This window comes from Salmo salar, chromosome ssa03 (assembly GCF_905237065.1).
Source record: "Salmo salar chromosome ssa03, Ssal_v3.1, whole genome shotgun sequence".
Lineage (NCBI taxonomy): Eukaryota > Metazoa > Chordata > Actinopteri > Salmoniformes > Salmonidae > Salmo > Salmo salar.
The window spans coordinates 16,790,001-16,813,388 of NC_059444.1; the positions used below are offsets into that span (position 1 = coordinate 16,790,001).

A 23,388-nucleotide genomic window follows, 5' to 3' on the forward strand; every position below is an offset into this window, starting at 1 on the left:
TCAACTGGCCTACCTGGTTAAATAAAAGTGAAATAATAAGAATTTAAAAAATCATTCCAAGTCATCATCTCATCTCTACAGAGCTGCTGCCTATGCTGTCTGATAAAATAACTATTTTGTAGTTATTCAAAGTAAATAAAGGCATACTTTTATGATGCCAACTATTAATCACTTCGATCATGCATTTTCAGGTAAAGATATCTCGCGAAGCAACAGCTGCTCTATATACCTTCACAATCGCGCATTCTTCTCTCTTCCATAGCTGGCGTAAAAGTAATAGACCGGACAAGTAGATGCGCAATGGATTATGGTCATTGTAGTTCATTACCACGTCGAAACAATGTTGATTATTGGCCTGTTGGAAACTACTACTCCCTACTACATCGTACAGCTCAGGCTCAATCTGATTAATCTCTAGAGAAACTGTGCGCATTGAGTTGTTTTGTGTTTGTATGAAAGGTACGCATTGAAACGGCAACTTGTAATCTACATGCCATCCCTGTAGTATGAGACATTTCACAAAATGCATAGAATGTTCATGGATACCTTCTTTATATAAAAAGTTTGCAACAGAGGCCAGAGAATTTCACATTTTCCTTTCTAGATGTTGCAAGAGACTGATGGACAAGCTTCCCCCTAGTTTAACACAACAGAGTTTTACCTCCACCGAGGGCTGACTATTGCGCTGGTTATCCTCCACCGAGGGCTGACTATTGCGCTGGTTATCTGAAATTATTGGTTGCAAATTTTTGTTACATTTATTTTAAAGCTAGAATCCGCAGTTGCTACATCTATTTGACTTAATGATATATACCCATTGATTCTTGAATAATATAACTTAGAAATGCCATAACCCATCAGAACCCAACATAAGCCTACTTTACTCCATTGTTTGTAGATCATGTAATTAAGCAATAACGCACGAGAAGGTGTGGCATATGGCCAATATACCATGGCTAAGGGCTGTTCTTATGCACGACGGAAAGCAGAGTGCCTGGATACAGCCCTTAGCCGTGGTATATTGGCCATATACCACAAACCTCCGAGGTGCCATATTGCTATTATAAACTGGTTACCTACATAATTAGAGCAGCAAAAATACCCGCGGTACACGTTATGATATACCATGGCTGTCAGCCAACCAGCATTCAGTGCTTGAACCACCCAGTTTATAATTGTAAACAAACACTATATAGCCTCAAAACATGGTTAAAACTACTGTATTTTGGGTTCTGATGGAGTATGACAGTTGAACTAAGCTAATAAGGCATTTATAAGTTATCTTCTTAAAGAATCAATTGATATATAGGCGGGGTGACTGTTTTGTTTTTGTTTCAACTGCAAATTCTAATCTGAACGTGCATTCTAATCCCAGAGATATGAAACATGGTCATTACACCTATCAGAACCCAGTGACGCACAATACACACTGTAAGACCCTATAAGCCTTTAAAACCTATGAATATACGCATGCAGACAATCTGAGGTAGCTCCATGAGGTAGTCATGTTCTTGCATGGTGTACAATCTTTAGAGAAACTGTGCGCATTGAGTTGTGTAATGTTATGTAATTGTGTAACATTGAGTTGTGTAACATTATGTAATGTTCCCAGATTGAAGATTATGAATGGATGTGGTCCACACTAATATACATTTGAATGACAATGCCGGTGTAGAAAATCACATACATTGAGAAAGTGCACATCACATAGGCTGCGTTTACACAGGGAGCCCAATTCTGATCTTTTGCCTAATTATTGACAAAATATCTGATCTGATTGGTCAAAAGACCAATTATTGGCAAAAATATTTGGCTGCCTGTGTAAACGCAGACAATATTGACAAAAAATATCAGAATTGGGCAAATATTGACAAAAAAATCCCATCTACACCCCCCCAACAGCTGTTAATATACACTACCAGTCAAAAGTTTTAGAACACCCACTCATTCAAGGGTTTTTCTTTATTTTTACTATTTTATACATTGTAGAATAACAGTGAAGACATCAAAACTAATGAAATAACACATATGGAATCATATAGTAACCAAAAACAAACAAATCAAAATTATATTTGAGATTCTTCAAAAAGCCACCCTTTGCCTTGATGACAGCTTTGCACACTCTTGGCATTCTCTTAACCAGCTTCATGAGGTAGTCACCTGTAATGCATTTAAATTAATAGGTGTGCCTTGTTAAAAGTTCATTGGTGGAATTTCTTTCCTTCTTAATTCGTTTGAGCCAATCAGTTGTATAGTGACAAGGTAGGGGGGTGTACAGAAGATTGCCCTATTTGATAAAAGACCAAGTCTATATTATGGCAAGAACAGCTCAAATAAGTAAAGAGAAATGACAGGCCGTCATTACTTTAACAACTGAAGGTCAGTCAATACGGAACATTTCAAGAACTTTGAAAGTTTCTTCAAGTGCAGTCTCCAAAACCATCAAGCACTATGATGAAACTGGCTCTCATGAGGACCGCCACAGGAATGAAAGACCCAGAGTTACCTCTGCTGCAAAGGATAATTCATTAGTGACCAGCCTCAGAAATTGCAGCCCAAATAAATGCTTTAGAGTTCAAGTAACAGACACATCTCAACATCAACTGTTCAGAGGAGACTGCGTGAATCACACCTTCATGGTCGAATTGCTGGAAAGAAACCACTACTAAAGTACACCAATAATAAGAAGAGACTTGCTTGGGCCAAGAAACACGAGCAATGGACATTAGACTGGTGGAAATTTGTCCTTTGGTCTGGAGTCCAAATTGGGGATTTTTGGTTCCAACCGCCATGTCTTGGTTTAACACTTTTTTGGTTACTACATGATTCCATATGTGTTATTTCATAGTTTTGATGTCTTCACTATTATTCTACAATGTCGAAAATAGTAAAAATAAAGAAAAACCCTTAAATGAGCAGGTGTTCTAAAACTTTTGACCAGTAGTGTAGCTCATCTGTTGCTCTTTCCATGTTCTTCTCTTATACACACACACACACACACACACACACACACACACACACACACACACACACACACACACACACACACACACACACACACACACACACACACACACACACACACACACACACACACACACACACACACAATCTTATCTGAGCAGGTCTAATTCCTGAGCCTATTATACACGTCACCATATTACTTGTCACTATGAAGATATCTCTAATTAATCCAGCACAGCCTTCCCCAGCTGTCCTCAGAAGAAACCCATTGCAACACATCAGTGATAACCAGCCTGGTCAGGAGTAGGGAGACTCAGGAAGGAAGTGCAGCTAACCACACAGGTGAGCATGACTGTCTGCTATCCTATTGATTAATATTGATTCTATTTGACATAGAGCAGTGAAAGATGTGGTCTAACTCTCCACTGGGATTGAAGAAGAGAAATAAGTCATGAAAGATGTGATCAAATCTAAAGTGATCGTCCATAATGTTAGAAATTACACATGAAAAACGTTTGTCATACTCTATGCTGTTTCTGCAGAGTGAGTGAGATTTTAAGATTTTAAAGCTAGAATCCTTAGTTGCTACATCCATGTTTGGACTTATAAATTAATGATATATTGTATAACCATTGAGTCTTGAAGAATATAAATAAATGCCTTAGGACAGGGGTTCTTAAACTTTTTCAGCCTGGGACCCAAATGAGAAATTCTGTGTTTTCCTGGGACCCAAGCTTAGAAAAACATGCAATTATACGTAAATATTGGTACATTTCATTGCCTTTACGCCTAAAAAAATGCAATATAGACAAAAACAAATAACAATGAAATACCCAGAAATGTCTTCTCATGTTTATTTTTCCCCATTAAAAACACTTACAGTGAGGGAAAAAAGTATTTGATCCCCTGCTGATTTTGTACGTTTGCTCACTGACAAAGGAATGATCAGTCTATAGTGTTAATGGTAGGTTTATTTGAACAGTGAGAGACAGAATAACAACAAAAAAATCCAGAAAAACGCATTTCAAAAATGTTATAAATTGATTTGCATTTTAATGAGGGAAATAAGTATTTGACCCTCTCTCAATCAGAAAGATTTCTGGCTCCCAGGTGTCTTTTATACAGGTAACGAGCTGAGATTAGGAGCACACTCTTAAAGGGAGTGCGCCTAATCTCAGTTTGTTACCTGTATAAAAGACACCTGTCCACAGAAGCAATCAATCAATCAGATTCCAAACTCTCCACCATGGCCAAGACCAAATAGCTCTCCAAGGATGTCAGGGACAAGATTGTAGACCTACACAAGGCTGGAATGGGCTACAAGACCATCGCCAAGCAGCTTGGTGAGAAGGTGACAACAGTTGGTGTGATTATTCGCAAATGGAAGAAACACAAAAGAACTGTCAATCTCCCTCGGCCTGGGGCTCCATGCAAGATCTCACCTCGTAGAGTTGCAATGATCATGAAAACGGTGAGGAATCAGCCCATAACTACACGGGAGGATCTTGTCAATGATCTCAAGGCAGCTGGGACCATAGTCACCAAGAAAACAATTGGTAACACACAACGCCATGAAGGACTGAAATCCTGCAGCGCCCGCAAGGTCCACCTGCTCAAGAAAGCACATATACATGCCTGTCTGAAGTTTGCCAATGAACATCTGAATGATTCAGAGGACAACTGGGTGAAAGTGTTGTGGTCAGATGAGACCAAAATGGAGCTCTTTGGCATCAACTCAACTCGCCGTGTTTGGAGGAGGAGGAATGCTGCCTATGACCCCAAGAACACCAACCCTACCGTCAAACATGGAGGTGGAAACATTATGCTTTGGGGGTGTTTTTCTGCTAAGGGGACAGGACAACTTCACCACATCAAAGGGACGATGGACGGGGCCATGTACGGTCAAATCTTGGGTGAGAACCTCCTTCCCTCAGCCAGGGCATTGAAAATGGGTCGTGGATGGGTATTTCAGCATGACAGTGACCCAAAACACACGGTCAAGGCAACAAAGGAGTGGCTCAAGAAGAAGCACATTAAGGTCCTGGAGTGGCCTAGCCAGTCTCCAGACCTTAATCCCATAAAAAATCTGTGGAGGGAGCTGAAGGTTTGAGTTGCCAAACGTCAGCCTCGAAACCTTAATGACTTGGAGAAGATCTGCAAAGAGGAGTGGGACAAAATCCCTCCTGAGATGTGTGCAAACCTGGTGAGATGTGTGCAAACCTGGTGGCCAACTACATGAAACATCTGACCTCTGTGATTGCCAACAAGGGTTTTGCCACCAAGTACTAAGTCATGTTTTGCAGAGGGGTCAAATACTTATTTCCCTCATTAAAATGCAAATAATTTTATAACATTTTTGACATGCGTTTTTCTGGATTTTTTTGTTGTTATTCTGTCTCTCACTGTTCAAATAAACCTACCATTAAAATTATAGGCTGATCATTTCTTTGTCAGTGGGCAAACGTACAAAATCAGCAGGGGATCAAATACCTTTTCCCCTCACTGTACATACCTGTCTAGGTTGGAATTGTTGCTGTTAAAATACAATAAATAATTTAATTCTGAACTGGAATAAACAGATTGATCACATCACACAGATGTATAACAGAACACACACACACACAGGCTTTTTGATCGTGCAAACCGAAGTAACAGTACAGATAAAACAATTCAGGCCTACTGTACATCTTACAGTAGAAATTATTGTTGATAGAAAGTCTAGGTTGGAACTGTTGCTGTTAAAATACATATTTTTTTATTCTGAACTGGAATAAACTGATTGATCACATCACACAGATGTAGACCAGAAAACACACACACACAGTCCTAATGAGCGGTTTGTGGCTGGTTGAAAATTTCAACAAGCATGTCTATTCTGGGCTCAGTTTTGATAGTGCAACACTGAGGTCATGCTCAGCATTGACACTGTTTCTGTACTTGAGAACCCTGACTTGCATATGTATGTGGTGCCAAACTGGCTCAGAACATCTGCTTTCTCAGTCAGGCAGGAGACCGCTTCCTGCTGTAGATGAACAGCCCAGAACGGTGTGTTTGTCTAAAAAAAACATCTTGCTTCAATCAGCTTATTCCAGTTCAGAATAAAAAGTATTACTTGAATTTTAACAGCAACAGTTCCAACCTAGACGTGTTTTCAACAATAATTTCTACAGCTAAATGTACAGTAGGCCTGAATTTTTCATCTGTACTGTTTCTTAGGGTTGCACTATCAGTAGCTAGTTAGCTTGCTTTGGCTAACGTTAGCCATTAGCTGTGTAACGTTAAAAGGCCAGGGGATTGTTTGAAAGAGAAACATCTACTACTATGAGAGATAGTACTCCCTTATTTCTGCATATCATCACCTGTTATAAAATTATAACAATGCCTTGCTAGTTGACTTACTTTTCCACTTTCGAAGCACTGTTTCCTGAAGCATTCTGCCCTGTTCTGAAATAACTCCCTGGGTTTACTGTCATGTTGTGCCTGGATGTTTGGTCAGGACGTGTCGTTTTATTAATTTGTTCGTTTTGAGAGACTCATTACTAAGCACAAAACACATTGTGGTTGCTCCTCATTATTTCTCGACGTTTGTATGAAAGAGACACAAAGTCAATGTTTTTGCGTTTCATGACTATTGAGCTCAGTCAGAACTTGTGGCTAGCATGAGTCCATTTCATGACAGCGGTGAGTGATGGCGAGTGGGAATTACAAGTCAGTGGCTTGAACGACAGCGCTGCAGCGTGTGGGTCGCGGAGTGATCTCCAACAAAACTGCAGAAAAAAGATCCGGTAAACCGCGAAGCACACGGACATCTCCCTCTCCTACTCGCGCAGCTACCAGACTGAGCAGAGACCTCTGCTGCTGAGCAGAGAGCGCAGTTGCACTTGGCCAAATAAATTCCAGTAATTAAGAAAATAATTATACATTTACGTCGCGACCCACCATTAACAGGTCCGCGACCCATACTTTAAGAAACGCTGCCTTAGGAGCTTAGTTCAACTGTCGTACCCCATCTTAACTCAATATACAAGCCGGTTTTACTTAATTGTTTGTAAACAATGTAATTGTAAACAAACCCTATATAGCCTCAAAACATAGTTAAAAATATTATTTTTATATCATGGATAGTCAGTCCTTGCACCCATAGCGCTTTCTATTAAATTGAGAGTGGTTAAATTTGTCCAGCAACATCCATCAAAGTTTTACTAAACGGTGGCGGGGCTTTGTTATTGTTTGAGCTGCAGATTTTTCCCTTTATAGGCTTATGGTTTTACCGTGTATTGTGCGTCACTGTGTTCTGACAGGTGTACTCAGGACCATGTTTCATGTCTCTGGGATTAGAATACACATTCATATGGTTAAAATACGTTAAAATCTGCAACCGATCATTTCAGATGACCAGCGCAATAGTCAGCACTAGGTGGAGCAATATAAGACGACATCATCGAAACCACTGAAATGTTTTGCTTGTGCATGGATACATAAAAAAAACTATTCTGTAATTTACTGCAGCACAGCACAAACTTGCGGGCACAGTGCCTAGAGCACTGGAACGTCACCTTGGACACAATGATGATGTACAAGACAAACCAAAATACATTGACACACTGTACACATTTAGTAAGAATCTAGCAAGTTGTGTTGGCAGCGTTATCATCAAAGATAATGTTTTATTTTCAGCTCTGTAGAAGCTTTATGGTTTATGGTTGCCCTAGGGGGGCAAAGTAGCTTTTCAAATTTAGCAAATTTAGCGACAGAGATCAAATGAGAAAGGTCTCAGGTTAAATTGAGATGTATTGTATTTGCTCTAACACTGGAGATGGAGAAGGAGAGATTTTGGGGGGAGGGTGTGTATATCACAAGGATTGGCATGGTCCAGATTAGTAAGGTTTAGGTTTGACGCATTGTTTTGAGCAGGCCTATGAATGCTGTCATTACTCAGACTCAGCCGCATCATGTCTAAACAAGCTGCTGTTGTATGGCCTCTTTAGATAATCCACCTGAAGAGTTGTATTGGCTCCCTGATCTATTGCTTAGTGGCTTAGGGGGTCTGTATAGGTCATACAAACAATACATGCCACATTGTTATCTTTATCTCCCAGCAGCATCTTACACACGTAGTCCCACGCAGACCCATGAATTAACTCTGTTTTAGAAAACCCTGAATATTAGACATAATCTTAATCTGATCATACAGCATCAGCCTGGCTCCCTCTGAATGTCTCTGACAGTTTCAACATGCTGCATACAGCACACAAGCCAGGCACACCTATGAACCAATGTGATGCTACAATGCTGCCAAGGTGAAAGCTTTGTTACAAGCCAGTCTCTTTGAGGAAATGGTGATAAGAAAATGGTTTTCATTGATAAACTTTATTTTGTCTCTTCATTCAGAAAGTTCATTATGTCAAGCCCAGATGAAGATGAGGTGCCAGCAATCCAAACAGGTGACAGACAAATCATCAACTAATATCAACCCTTCTAGTGACCTGACTCTTTATAGGTCTACACTGTTTACAATCCAAACCTCACATGAAATGAGAGTGAATTCTGTATAAACTGTCTTTCTGATGCAGACTTTTTTCTCTGTAAAACTCAGCTCTTGTTTTCACCTATTGATGGACCCCTCCCAACCCATATAATTACATATAGAACTTTGTCTCAACTACTTTGTGGTTTATCTACAAGGCCCCAAGGGTGTGATCAATGACTGGAGGAAGTTCAAGTCTGAGGACCAGGACACCCCTCCCAGCAAGAAGGAGCTCCTCAGACAGATGTCCAACCCCCAGAGCGATGACATCCCCGACAGACTCAACCGCAAGGTCAGTCAGTGTTCAACCACAACCACACGTCAGTCAGTGTTCAACCACAACCACACGGCGAGACAGTAAGTGACTCGACCACAGAGGGAGACACAAGTGTTACAAGCTCCTATGAGAATTAAAACATGTTTACTTTACCTATTTTTAACCCATAGAAATAAAATGACTAGACCCTCCATTCAAGTCAATTATATTTCTGTGTTTCAGACCCCTATACATACTAGACATGGGCCTTGACTCTTCCATCACCCCATTTGTCTCCATACAGATGAGTGTCCAGGAGTATGAAATGATCGCAGAGGAGGACGAGAAGTGCCTGCGCAAGTATCGGCAGCAGTGCATGAAGGAGATGCACGAGCGTCTCAGCTTTGGCCCTAAGTTCGACAGCGTGGTGGAGTTGGACAGCGCCGAGGCCTTCCTGGAGGTCATTGAGAAGGCGCACCGGCTCACCCTGGTGATCGTACACATCTATGAGGACAGGGTCAAAGGTTGCGAGGCACTCAACTCCTGCCTGGACTGCCTGGCCACCGAGTACCCCAGCATCAAGTTCTGCCGCATCCAGGCGGCCGCAACAGGCGCCGGCGAGCGCTTCTCAGACAACGTGCTGCCCACCATTCTGGTGTACAAGGCAGGCGAGCTGCTAGGCAACTTCCTGTCCATGACACAGCACCTCAGCGAGGAGTTCTTCGCTACCGATATCGAGGCGTTCCTCAGCGAGTACGGCCTGCTGCCCGAGAAGGAGTTTGCGGCCTGTCCTGATGAGGAGGAGGCAGGTGTGGAGGTGGAATAAGGGTCTTAATAGGGTGTCAGTGACAGTCAGTGCACATTTCTGAACCTATTAGCCTTCTAGGCTGCTGTAAATGCTATCTTTTTAGTTAACAGTATCCACTATCCAGTCAAGGCCGTTTAAGTTTATCACAGGCAGCGTACATTAACATCGGCAAAGCTACAGATTCCAGACATCAGCTCAATACTGTATGTGTGTATCACTATAAAATGCTTTTATTCTCTATGTGTGTGTGATTGTTAAGTGGATAATATTGTAATCTTTGTTAAAGGTTGCATTGGCGACATAGTATATGATCCTGCGGTTGTAGCAATGAACCCCCTTTTTACGGCTTGGGCTTGTTTATCACTATTGACCCAACGTCATTGCATTCTGTGCTATATTTTCATGTTTGAATTCAATAGGGTTAAAGTGTTAACCCCCAGTCAGTCATTAAAAGCAGTATTTCCCCATGAAAGTGTTGGTTGGTTTCTCGGTCTAATTGTTTTATCAATATTAACAAGCCTATAGGGAAATGAATGGGGGTTTCGTAGGGATTTTAGATAAACGCTGAAAATAAGTCTGTGGTAACAGGCTTAGGAGATGTTACACATTTTGTTCTATGAGAATCAGCTAATGTAGCTTTTTGTGAATGTTGAAGCATTTATGTAATCAAAACAAGCAAATAAAGCACTGTACATAATAATTGTTCATAAATTCATAAAGGTCATGTTAACTGACTGATATTATCTGACAGAACAAAACATTTTAAATACTGTATTCTAAGCATGTGTTAATCTGCAACCTTAATTTCGGCATTTATCAACAAAAAAACGTCCTTCCCCCGAGGAATGGCTGAACGAACCAGAGGTAACTCATTGCTGTTTTTTAGGACTACAAGCTGGCGAGCTCTATACCGAGCATAACCATACAAGACCATAGTGTAGGCCTAGGTCATCGCAAAATACTGTATTGAATACCAACGCTCTGAGCACTTCTGATGCATTTCCGTTGTTCATTGTGCCAGCACTGTGGGTGAGGAGTGGTCCGATACACATGGTTGTTGGCATGAAGCGTGGGTGGCATGAGGTAACATGTCAGGACAGAGTGGAAAGTTTGTGGTTATCTCACATCAGAATATCTTATGATGCCTGAATGAAATGAAAATAACAATTACCGGGTCCATTTTCCCCATTATAATAAATCATAGAGGGAATTTTAAATATATGCTTCAACATGTTAATTGGACACACACTTACTGTAAGACATTACACCATATGCTAGACACTTGCTTCTCTGAGTAAATTCTTTATTTCTCTCTATATAATTCTGCTTTACAATTCATATGAAAATAAATATGCTTAATGATCAATAGGAAACATAGAGCTTGCATATGCTTGTATAATAATAAATAATGTAAACTCAATTTCATGGAAATGTAATTAAATCAAGCGATTAGTCACTCCACATAGGACCAGCTGATGATGTGTGTGTATCCTGTGTGCGTCCACCACTTGTTGCTCAGGTAGAGCAGCAAGTTGCCCGTGGCTAGGAGAGTGATTGCAACACCTTCACAACATGGCAACACCTACACAACACAACGGTATCTGGCTGAGTCAAGAGACAGCTATGTTACATACCTGATGATGCTGATTAATAGGTTGGGTTAGATGTTAGGAATGTCACGAGAGGTGCTTGCCTAATGGTTCACAAAATAACCACAATACCATTGTCATGGTTCCACCTGTCACCAGAGGGCGAAAGAGACCGTCCTAGAGACATTAACGACACTCAGGTGTGTCCTATTTACTCATTAGGATTTCCCTGTTAAAAGGAGGTGTTTTCTTGTGCAGAAGCCTGTAATATGTGCTGTTGTCTGCTGAGTCTGCTGAGTGAGTTTTCGAGACTCAGTGTTTGTTGGTCTCCCAGTGTTACTGGGGTCCTTCAGTTATCGTTTCTCAGTAAAGTATTATGTTTATCCTTAACCACTGATTCCTATTCTGGTCTCTTTGCACCTGGGTCCAACCTCACCATGTCACAACCATTACCCTAATCTTTTAGCTATCGATACTTCCTGTACATGCCTTTATATACACACGCTTCAGTCTTTCTCAATAGCTATGGATATATTGTTAACTCAAATCATGACAGCCAGGAGTTTTTCCCTGGTCATTCAGAGTGGTTGGGTTAAATGCAGAAGACACACTTCAGTTGAAGGCATTCAGTTTTACAACTGACTAGGTATCCCCCTTTCCCGTTCCTTTCCTTTCTACCTCCTGAATTCTGAGGAAATGGTTGTTTGAAGAGAGTATTTAAAAGTAAATACCAGCGTAGTACACTATATATACAAACGTATGTGGACACCCCTTCAAATTAGTGTATTTGGCTATTTTAGCCACACCCGTTGCTGACAGGTATATAATCGAGCATAGAGCCATGTAATCTCCAAAGACAAACATTGGCAGTAGAATGGCCTTACTGAAGAGCTCAGTTACTTTTAATGTGGCACCATCATAGCACGCCACCTTTCCAACATGTCAGTTCCTCAAATCTCTGCCCTGCTAAAGCTGCCCCGGTCAGGAGGAGCAACAACAGCTCAGCCACGAAGTCGTAGGCCACACAAGCTCAAAGAACGGGACCACCAAGTGCTGAAGTGCGTCAAAATTGTCTGTCCTCGGTTGCAACACTGCCGAGTTCCAAACTGCCTATGGAAGCAACGTCAACACAAGAACTGTTCGTCGGGAGCATCACACTTCACTATCTGGCAGTCCGAAGGACGAATCTAGGTTTGGCGGATGCCAGGACAGCTACCTGCCCCAATGCATAGTGCCAAATGTAAAGTTTGGTGGAGGAGGAATAATGGTCTGGAGCTGTTTTTCATGGTTTGGGCCCCTTAGTTCCAGTGAAGGGAAATCTTAACGCTACAACATAGATGATTCTGTGCTTCCAACTTTGTGGCAACAGTTTGGGGAAGGCCCAACTTGGCCCAACTTGTTTCAGCATGACAATGCCCACATGCACAAAGAGAGATCCATAGAAAAACGGTTTGTAGAGATCGGTGTGAAAGAACTTGAATGTTCTGCACATACCCCTGACCTCAACCCCATCGACACCTTTGGGATGAATTGGAACGCCGACTGCGAGCCAAGCCTAATCGCCCAACATCAGTGCCCGTCCTCACTAATGCTCTTGTGGCTGAATGAAGCAAGTCCCCACAGCAATGTTCCAACATCTAGTGGAAAGCCTTCCCAGAAGAGTGGAGGCTGTTATAGCAGCAAAGGGGGGACTTTGGAATGAGGTGTTGGACGAGCAGGTGTCCACATACCTTAGGTCTTGTAGTGTACATCTTGTATATTTTGGGGTCTTCAGTGGGATCTTCAGAGGGTGTCTTAGGAGATGCGTCAAAAGTAGATTTAGCCTTCAGGTTCTTCTGAAAAATCATGTCCTCTACGTCAATCGTAGGAGCTTCAAAATCAGACATTTTCAACAAACAATGTCACCCTTACAATCAATGGAAGACAAGTAGAAGTATGGAAAGAATAGAAAATGTAGATTCAAAACTCTACAATGATTTAGGAAGCTAAAACAACATATGATATCACTTCTTAACCAACATACCAAAAAAAACTATTAGTTTGAAGAATTTCAATTATGAGTAACAACCATCATAAAATGTCTTTCCTCACATGACTGACTAAACAGAAACACAGTTGACAATGAGGTTTCCCCACAACATTGTGTGTCCCGGTGGGGAAACCTCATATGTTTCCAAGTAGTCATTGTATGATCTTTCATAAACTATTCACAGGCATGTAGCCTCAGGTTACTGATTGTGACTGTTTCCCTCTGGAATTCCTGTTTCATTCCTCATAGGGAGTAACACACTTGGCTTTATTGACTCGGTCATTGGACGATTACAGTTGATACTGTAGTAGTCTACATTGTCTATACCAAAACAGAGAATACCCATTTCCTGGACCATGTTTATTATGGCACGTTTGTGTTTTGCTATGGAAAACGAAAATGAGTCTTTCCTATTGGGCAAGTTCAGATAGTACTTCCCTGTTTCACTCAGTTTCAAAGCATAATTTTAACAATCAACTAGGGTAATATTTGTCATTCTTTGAGTTACTTATAATCCAAATTAAACTAACTGTCATGGCGTCCACCTACGTTGACCCCTGACCCCTGGTTGTCATGGTAACCCTAACCCACCTAAGAGGGCCTCCTGGGATGTGTCTATGCTGTTCTCGGGCATGTCCTTGTCCAGCATCTCTTTGAGATGGTTACTCACGTCGGACACACACTCGTCAAGGAACATGTAGTCACACACACACAGGCCCATGCCGGGCAAGGAGGCAAAAACTCTGCGAGGGACCACCAGCTGTAAACCAACTGACCCTGCTGAAGAGAGGAGAGCAGAAAAGCATTATGTAAACTCTGCTTCTGATTAAAATAGCTGCAGATTTAAGTATGAGTCATTGTTCAGTGTTTGATTTGTTATTGTTTGGGGGAATATATAATGTAATGCAGGAGAACAGGTAAATGATGGGACAGTGAGTATAGCGACAACCAGTGAATGGTCAACAGTGCCACCTTGTGGTTGATCTGCATAGCCTAAAATCCAATGCAAAAGTGGAGAACTAATACAGTACCATTGTCCTCTCTTTCTCTATTAAAATATCTTGCAGGAACATCTCCACTCTGCTGGACACTATGCTCATATTAGTGGTGTAAAATACTTTAAAGTACTTTTGGGGTTATCTGTACTTCACTTTTTATATTTTTGACAACTTCTACTTCACTTCATTCTTTAAAAAAGAATGTTCTTTTTACTCTATACATTTTCCCTGACACCCAAAAGTACTCGTTACATTTTGAATGCCTAGCAGGACAGGAAAATGGTCCAATTCACACACTTATCAAGAGTGGTCATCTCTACTGCCTCTTATCTGGGTAACTCTCAGTGCTAGAGGTGTCACTACAGACACCCTGGTTCGAATCCAGGCTGTATCACAACTGGACGTGATTGGGAGTCCCATAGGGCAGCGCACAATTGGCCCAGCATCGCCCAGGTTTGTCCGGTGTAGGCTGTCATTGTAAATAAGAATTTGTTGTTAACTGACTTGCCTGGTTAAATAAAGGTAAATTTTTTTAAATACATTTGAAAAAAACTCACTAAAACACAAATACATTGTTTGTAAATGATGTCCCTGGATATCTGTAAATTAAAGAAAAAATGTAATTGTATCGTCTGGTTTGCTTAATGTAAGGAATTTGAAATTATTTATACTTTTACTTTTGATACTTTACACTGGTTGATATCTCTTTTGATGACCTATCACAAAGGCGGCAGGTAGAATGTTCATTCAAACGATGCTAACTCATGTGGCTCATGCAAAGGAATGCATTTTTTGTAATGTCAGTTGAGTTGACTCAACAAAATCACAGCACAGATTGAAGGGTAAACTTCCTGGTTTTCACTCACAATGGCTGCCAGTCCACCCACAATGCCACCATTTACTTGAACGGGCATGCCCATTCTATTTCTACGATACACACACAAAATCAGGCACACACTCACAAAAGCATAACACACACAGACGAACGCGCAGGCACATAAACATGCACGCACACATACAAATTAACTTCAGCAAGGAAACTCTGAGCCCTTGTTATGGGCTACAAAAAAAAAAAAAATACGCCCTACTCATGACATTCTTACCAATAAGATGATGATCTGGGCTCGGAATGTCTGCTAAACAGCCTTCACGTTATTTTTCTGAACAGAAAAACATGACTTGTAATAAGCAGTAATATGCTCCTATGAACTACATTGCGCCACCAAAAGTAGCGCTGTGCTTACCAGTCCTGCCACTAGCTACACTTCATCAGGCATCGTTTTGCCATAGATGAGGCAAAGCCAAGTTCCTCCTGAAACACACAAGCAAATTATTAGTTTCACTAGAACTAACATTTTAATCCACTGTCCTATTTGAGAATATAAAAAAAGGCAAAGTGAGCTCTGCTAAAGAGGAACTCACCAGGCATTCCCTAAAATGTACTGTTTATTCATCTCTCATATAGTGATGTAATGCTGACACGCTTAATAAAGGTGTTTTAATAAGGGTGTTATAAGCATTCATATGGAGCTATAACAATACATCAGGTAATAGTATCCAATATAACCCCCATCACCTTCACACACTTTTCCATGTCCTGTGGTAAGACATGCATCTCTAACACGGGGAACAGCAGGTCCAGTTTCACTGAACATGTAAACATTGGCCAGGAAGTACACCCCCGCCACTGGTACTTCCAATCAGCAGGCTTGGCAAAACTCTGAAATTACCAATCAGAATAAAGTTAAGGCTTGTAGTATTTCCAGGGCTGAATTTGAATACAGAAAAGAGAAAGTAGAGGAATATTGACCGCTTTAAAAAGGCAATACTGTCACACATATTAACTCATCTTGGGATCTCGAACATCAAATGTTCAGCAAACGGCTCTGAGTGATACAAATATTTTCCAATGCTAAGGGTTCTCCTTGTATCAAGCACACCACAAAACTCGACAAAGATGTCACCACATTTGTCATGGACTTTAGTGAGACCATTGTTCATCATTTACTGTCTTTGGGCAGTAAATAGATGATGCAATTGAGACCAATTTGAGCAGATGTGAAGCGTGACCTCAGTAACATCCTCCTTTGTGAGACTCCATATTCGTCCCTTGGATATGTGCTTGCCCACTACAAAGATCAACTACAAAAAACACACTCTAGTTTTAAGAAGCCCACTTTCTAGTAATGTAGTTCCTGTTATTAAAATGCATGATCTTTATATATAATAATACTCAGATGGATTTAGGCTTTTGAAACATTATTGCCCCAGCTTTAGTTTATGTGTTGCTTAACTGTCTCAATGTATTTTGAGCCTCTTTGGGCAGCTCAGGTGGGGTGACAAGAAATATACCAAAAACTGAGAAACCTCCCTGTAACATCCGGGAAACCTTCAGAAAACATACATTACTACATAATTATACATTATTACAGAGTGAGACTGAGATACAAGTAATTGCTCACAGTGGTAAAACTGTGTCATGAGAACTAACTATAAGAGCTGACATTTTCATTTTAAAAGTTGTATTATTATTATTATTATTATTGTATAAAATGCACTATTATCATTATCTACCTGTCTGGCATGCTCAGTGACCCAGTCCAAGTCCAGGTGGTCCAGTGAGGTCCCAGCTCTCCTGCTGACAGATGGGGAGCCCTGTCCCTCTGTGTCCTTCTGAGGTGTCCTCATAGCCAGCACCACAAAGTCTCTCTGGGACGAACTCTGACAGAGGGGGCTAGGATGTCCTACTTAGGAGTAGTTAGAAGTCCTACCAGGAGTTTTTCTGAGTCCCGTGACCTGAATAGGAAAAACTCTGGGCCCTCTGGAAAAAGTAAGCTATTTTCTGGTATTTTCTGTTTTCTACTAAAACAACTTTCCAGCTGAAATAATACATTTAATAAAAATGTAGATGAATTTATTTATATATTTCTTTTATTTCCGATTTTTCAAGAGGTGCTGCACCTCTCAGCACCCCTACTTCCCATGGCTGCGTAAACATGAATATAAACTACATTTATTTGCAGACGATCTCCTGATATACCTGATCAATAAGGAAAACTCAATACCCCCTTGTTTAAAATATTTTCTGAATACTCTAAAATCAGAGGATATAAAATTAAAGTGGTTAAACTTAAATAATGCCAATAGGAAAAAGAATAACTCATCATCTACAGCAATCCTTTAAGTGCACCATGAAAAATATTAAATACTTAGGATGCTTAATTTAAGTGACATCAAACAACAAATATATAAAGATAACTTTATCCCATTATTCAACAATATGAAAACAGATCTAATTAAATGGAACAATTTTCCCAAAAATCTTACAGGTAGAATAAACCTCTTCAGAATGGCATGGCTCCCAAATCTATTTCTGGTAATACCAATTACCCCACCAAAGACATTCTTTAAAAAAGTATACTCGGTCATAACAGACTTTATGTGGGAAAATGAATCTCATAGAATAAAAGGAAAGTTTTACATCTCCCCAAGTCTGAGGGTGGTTTTAACCTCCCAGACTTGGAATTGTATCAACACGCAGTGGCGTGTATTCCTGGATGCCAAGGGAACACATATAAAATGTTTTTTCTTTCATCTCTCTGTGTTTCATAATTTTCCTTCAATTTGCAAGAGTCTGAATGTATCTCACCGGAGAAAGCATCCGAGCGAGAGAAAACAGCGCCCCACTGTCTCAGTATGTGTAGGCCATCTATCTGACACTCTGGTCAAAAAGTGTTGCCACCTGTAGCATTGAATGCAAAGGAAGCCAACGAGTATTTGGCCTCCCTTGATAAAAAAAAGTATAAAATAATAGCCAATCAGCATTGAGCTAAACTGAGTGAGCTCAATTGTGAATGGCCCTGGCGCACTAAAATAAAGTGTCAAGGGAAGCCAGTTTGGATATGGCTTCACTCCTATCACATGGCATCGAGAGCATACATCATTGACAGACAACTTGAATTGTTGCATCTCATTATGTTGATGTCCTCAGGTGGCTAGCTAGCTAGCTAAAATTGGCCCTTTACTAAATTAGCTATGGATGGAGATAGGGATTTGGACTTGTGGTTTTACTTAATTCTCTGTACTGGCCAATGGTTGTTACCGGCGATTCTGATCTAACCATAAATCCCTACATTGTGCCCCTTGCCCGAGAGGATGGAAGTTCAATATGTAATGTTAGCTAGATGTAGAAGGCTAATGTTAACTAGCTAGCGTTGCCCATGAAAGGAAGTTAGGCTAGCGAGCGAGCATTTTAGCCAGGTAGCCTAGGACAACAAAAAATAAAAGCGTGTACTTTATAACAGAGTCATAGACCGTTTCGTCAACATGAAAGAGAGGAGGATGGCATTGGCGTTCCTCTACAAGTAGGGTGAAGCAACATGTTTTTTCTATTTGCACGAATGCATCCACACACACACACACAGAAATTAGAATCATGGAAAGCCACATCATATTTAGCTTACGTTGTTTGGACTAAATTGTTTTTGGTATATTTTAGTTGTCACTGTACTAGACTAAGCAGAGGTGATTTGATGATATTGAAGTGGGGGTCTTGGCTTCTCCAGTGATTTTACCCACGCACCGCTACTGTCAACTCGCCACCCAAGGCTTTTACTTGAGACATACACTGAGTGTACCAAACATTAGGAACAACTGGTCTTTTCATGACAGACTGACCAGGTGAATCCAGGTGAAAGCTATGATCCCTTATTGATGTTACTTGTTTAATCCACTTCAATCAGTGTAGATTAAGGGGAGGAGATAGGTTTAAAAAAAGCCTTGAGGCAATTGAGACATGGATTGCGTGTGTGCCATTCAGAGAGTGAATGGGCAAAACAAAAGATTGAAGTGCCTTTAAATGGGGTATGGTAGTAAGTGCCAGGCACACCGGTTTGAATGGGTCAAGAACTGCAACGCTGCTGGGTTTTTCACGTTCAACAGTTTCCCGTGTGTATCAAGAATGGTCCACCACCGAAGGGACATCCAGACAACTTGACAACTGTGGGAAGCATTGGAGTCAACATTGGCCAGCATCCATGTGGAACACTTTCGACACCTTGTAGATTCCATGCCCCGAAAAATTGAAGCTGTTCTGAGGGCAAAAGGGTGTGCAATTCAATATTAGGAAGGTGTTCTTAATATTTTGTACACTCAGTGTATTGTTAAATGGACTAAAGAGGAACAATGGGTACATATTGTTTTCAAAGGATAAAGCTAAGAACATTAAAAATGTAATAAGAACACTATAACAATATGGAAGAAAATGAAACATTCTACAAGAATCAATACCACTCCCAAAAAACACACCCCTATGGAACAATTCTTGGATAGCTTTTCAGAATTCACAATAAACTGGTCCACATAGAAAAAACTAAAGGCATAGAAACCATAAATGACTTGTTAACCAGAAATACAGTTATTTCCATTACAGAATTAAAAAGCAATTTTGGACTGACCAATGTAGATATTTTCAAATACATGTAACTTAAGTTTCATATCACGAAAATGTGATTTGAAATCATTTGGATATCAGAGCAATGTGGAGGGAGCCCTATTTGATTCAGAAAATTATACTAATATGATAGATAAGATATACAAAACCTTGCAGAGAGCCTCTCCAACCAATAATTAAAAAGAAGAGATATTGATTGGCACAAGATGGAGGGAGTGTTTGAACATAACTAACGAAATTACAGTTCACGAAAATGTACGCTTAATCCAGTATAAACTAATGTATAGAGAACAACATTCACAAATTCTACAGCTCAATGGCAGAATCATGTCTTAAGTGTAAAATGAACAATGACTCAATAATTCATGCCTTCTGGGAGTGCGATAAAGTCCAAAAGTTATGGGCGGAGTTAGAAAGTTGGCTGTCAGAAGTTTTACAATTTACTTTTAATCTGTCTATCTGCATATTTCAGGATGCGGTGAGATCCCCAATGGGTTGGACCATACTTTTCTCATCAATCGTCTAAAAAAACTTTTATTTAAATTGTAAATGAAATGATCCTCCATTGTTAAAAACAGTAGATGAATCAAATGCTTTATTATTATTTTTTTAACTTAAAAAAACATTGTGTCTACAGAGGGAAATAGAATAGTGCAATCCGGGGCCAAATGGCATCGTGTCACAAGCACTGGAAACGCCCAATGTATGAAGAATGAGAGGGAATGTTGGAGTGAGAGAAATGGGATGGGTATGGATCGGGTGGGTGGGAACATGTTAGTTTGAGTAGGTGTGATGTCATTGATGTTTGTTGGAATTTGTGTGCGTATGTCTATTGTATACTGTCTATGCATGTTTTCTGATGTTTGCAAATTAAATTAAAATCTTAAATAATAATAAAACAGTGAGGGAGGGACGACCTGAAGTGGTACTTTTCGTTTTCCATTGCAAAACATTTTTCTATGATGTGTAGCCTACTAATGAATACGACCCTGACACCTATTAGGGAATGACGCATAGATCCATGATAAGTGAACCTTACCGGCCAATGAGAAGTCCTGTGACACAAGATGGACGGAGATTGGACAGATATTTCACCACCACACCCTCCACTATGTAGTCTGCCCATTCTAACGTCAGAATAAAGACGGAGAAAGGCAGCGAGAGAACTGTAGCTTTCTCTTCAATCATGAAGCCCTGCAAGTTATATTCAGAAACTGTGAAACACGACATTTTCCAAAATATCACTGTAGATTATTTCAGATAACTATAATGGACAGTACTTCAGCAGAAGTTAACGTTATAGTTAGCCATCTCAGTCTGGCTTGACACGTTACATTAGTGGATGGAAAGGTAACTTGGTTTTCAAACAAACACAAATCCTCTAGAGGTTTGACAATCGCACAGAGGTGTAAGATTGTATCCTTATGAGTTCCACCTAAATGTATTAAAATGTAGGCTTAAATTCGTTGTTATAACGTTAGCTACCTGGTTGACATGAGTGGTTACTTCATGAACAGTTCCAGCAGAAAATTAATATGGTCGTCACTAATTAACACAGTCATAATTATAGCTAAACCCAACCCATTTCTACAATTTATATTTTTAAAATCAGATTTTAAACCTAACCACACTGCTAATATTATGCCTAAACTCAAATAAGGGACCAAATTAGTGGAAACCAGAGAGGAAAAGACGAAGCGAGAGGGTTTTACTCCGCCCAAAATCTGTCTACGAAATAAAACCACAAAGAGAATAATTTTTGTATGCGAGTCAATGGAAGTGTCGAATTTTGGTCAACACAAATGTAATTACTAATTTGCTATTGTGAGGCTTATTTGATCGAATAAAAGAGTCGTTCTGGTTAGACTGTTACGAATACACTGACATAAGTGGACGCACCTGATATTTCGGCAACTTTGAAAAAAAACACGACTTCATATCAGAGATGGGAATAACTTGTTTTCTGTAATACTTTATTGAAATTGTTACATTAAGGACTTTCGAGTAAAATAGGCAGGTGCCGCGTTCATAACAACGGGGAACTCGGAAGTATCCGACAATCGTGCGTTCAAAACTGGGAACTGAATAAAAACGAGCTCCGACATGGAAAAATCGAGTTGGACGGTCATCCAACTCGGGAACTCTGGCCGCTTTCTTCAACTCCGATTTTTTTCGACAGAATAACTGTTGTGAACGCTCGGAAGTCAGAGATTTCCCAGTTGTTTTGAACGCGGCAATACCCCGCCTTTTAGAAGGGATTGTGTGACGATTAGTTTAGCAACCACGTGACGCAGCCTGCCAACGTGAACGCGATTGGTCAATAGTCTGTTGGATGGGGCGTTGATTCCTATTCATTGGCCACTGAGATTCCTATCGCCTCTAAATTGTACACCGTAAACCTTAAACCCTAACCTTTACTAATTACCTAACCTTAACCGTTGTCCACTTAAATTGGGCGACGTCCCAACGATATTTTTAGATGGTTAAATGAGACAGATATTTCACCGGATGTATAAATGTGAAGCATCCTTGGCGTTTGCACGCACTACCAAATATGGTAGTGAGAGGAAGCCCCGGGGTCACCAGTGGGAGAAGATGGAATAGATTTTGGACGACATTCTGCACATTTTCTTATCGATGAAACATTTTATCTCAATACCGTTTTCTGTTCACAAAACTAAAATCTGTCGAACAGAGTAGACTAAGTTTAGTAGACTTTACCCTTTGCCAAAGTAAAAATGGCGTTGTTTAGAAGGATTGCAAATACCAATTTAGTTCATCCACACGTGCACATCAAAGTAGGCGTTCCCTAACGGAAATATACAAATGATGATAGAACGCCCCAGTAGGATCTCACTAGCTTGGCTTTGCCCTCCTCCTTGCTTGTTTTGCCCACTTTGACTAATTTCTTCCCATTTGAAACGATGGGCTTTGGTCAATCTTGCTTTAGTTATTAAGTTATACACAGAACAACGAGTTCGTTCTAAAAACGTTTTTGGTTGATACGTGTGGCGTCGCTTAAATATACGTCACTGCATCCGAGGAAGATGATTGGAGAATATACTCTACTCCCATGATGCTCCGCGGTTAATGTTATCTGTCGCTTATTGACAACGTAGGTTATGCTACTCGAGGTCAATTTTGTCTTCTTCTGATAGCTAGCCCAACGAAGTTGCTTTGCGCTGTTTTGGACTGGTTGGGAGATGGCGGCAGTTCTGCTCCAAGTGTTGGAGCGTACAGAGCTTAATAAACTTCCTAAAGCTGCTCAAAACAAATTAGAAAAGTTCCTTACTGACCAGAAGAATGAAATCGAATCCCTCAAAACGCAGCACGAGCGGTTCAAAGCGGACTGTGGTAAGTGGAGCACTGGCTAGCCGGTTAGCTAGCTTTAGTTAGCTATTTTTGTCAATCAATTTAACTTTAGCAGCTGGTTGGTTATATTTGACGTTACTATTTAGCTAATAATCTATGAAGCTGGTCTTATTTATTAGCTACCACAACAGTAACGTTATAGCCTGAGATGGCAGTAATACAGGCCCTGTACTGTAACGTTAGCTGGTTGAGTGCAATGCTTGTTTTGCAAGTGCGTTTTAAGTGAAGTGAGTTTCCTAAATAGTTAGCTCGCTACCGCTACCTTCTAGGAAGGGGTAACTAAACTGATCACGTTTTTTTCAATATCCATCCTCAAATTCTGGCTCTTACACGTTTCTCATTCATAGTTCCAGTGTTACTCATTCTTGTCTAGAAGACTAACGTTAGAGACAC

The 23,388-nt window shown here is 40.4% G+C and overlaps 2 protein-coding genes and 1 pseudogene across 3 annotated transcripts in view; 2 read left to right on the forward strand and 1 right to left on the reverse strand.

The window, feature by feature from the left end:
• Positions 1 to 3,217: 3,217 nt before the first annotated feature.
• On the forward strand, positions 3,218 to 10,027 carry LOC106599199 (phosducin). The gene is made up of 4 exons (XM_014190318.2): positions 3,218 to 3,306; positions 8,356 to 8,408; positions 8,650 to 8,783; positions 9,052 to 10,027. Exons 2-4 carry the CDS (start codon positions 8,366 to 8,368, stop codon positions 9,571 to 9,573), a joined length of 699 nt encoding a protein of 232 aa, XP_014045793.2. The 5' UTR covers positions 3,218 to 3,306; positions 8,356 to 8,365; the 3' UTR covers positions 9,574 to 10,027.
• Positions 10,028 to 11,008: 981 nt separating this feature from the next.
• On the reverse strand, positions 11,009 to 20,853 carry LOC106598770 (protein odr-4 homolog; annotated as a pseudogene).
• Positions 20,854 to 22,709: 1,856 nt separating this feature from the next.
• Positions 22,710 to 23,388, forward strand: part of LOC106599100 (nucleoprotein TPR) — a 32,046-nt gene continuing 31,367 nt past the window's right edge. For both annotated transcript variants that reach the window (XM_014190164.2, XM_014190165.2), the window contains exon 1: positions 22,710 to 22,977. In XM_014190164.2, the coding sequence (XP_014045639.2) occupies positions 22,827 to 22,977 (151 nt within the window). In that variant the 5' untranslated portion in view covers positions 22,710 to 22,826. The remainder of the gene's footprint in view (positions 22,978 to 23,388) is intronic.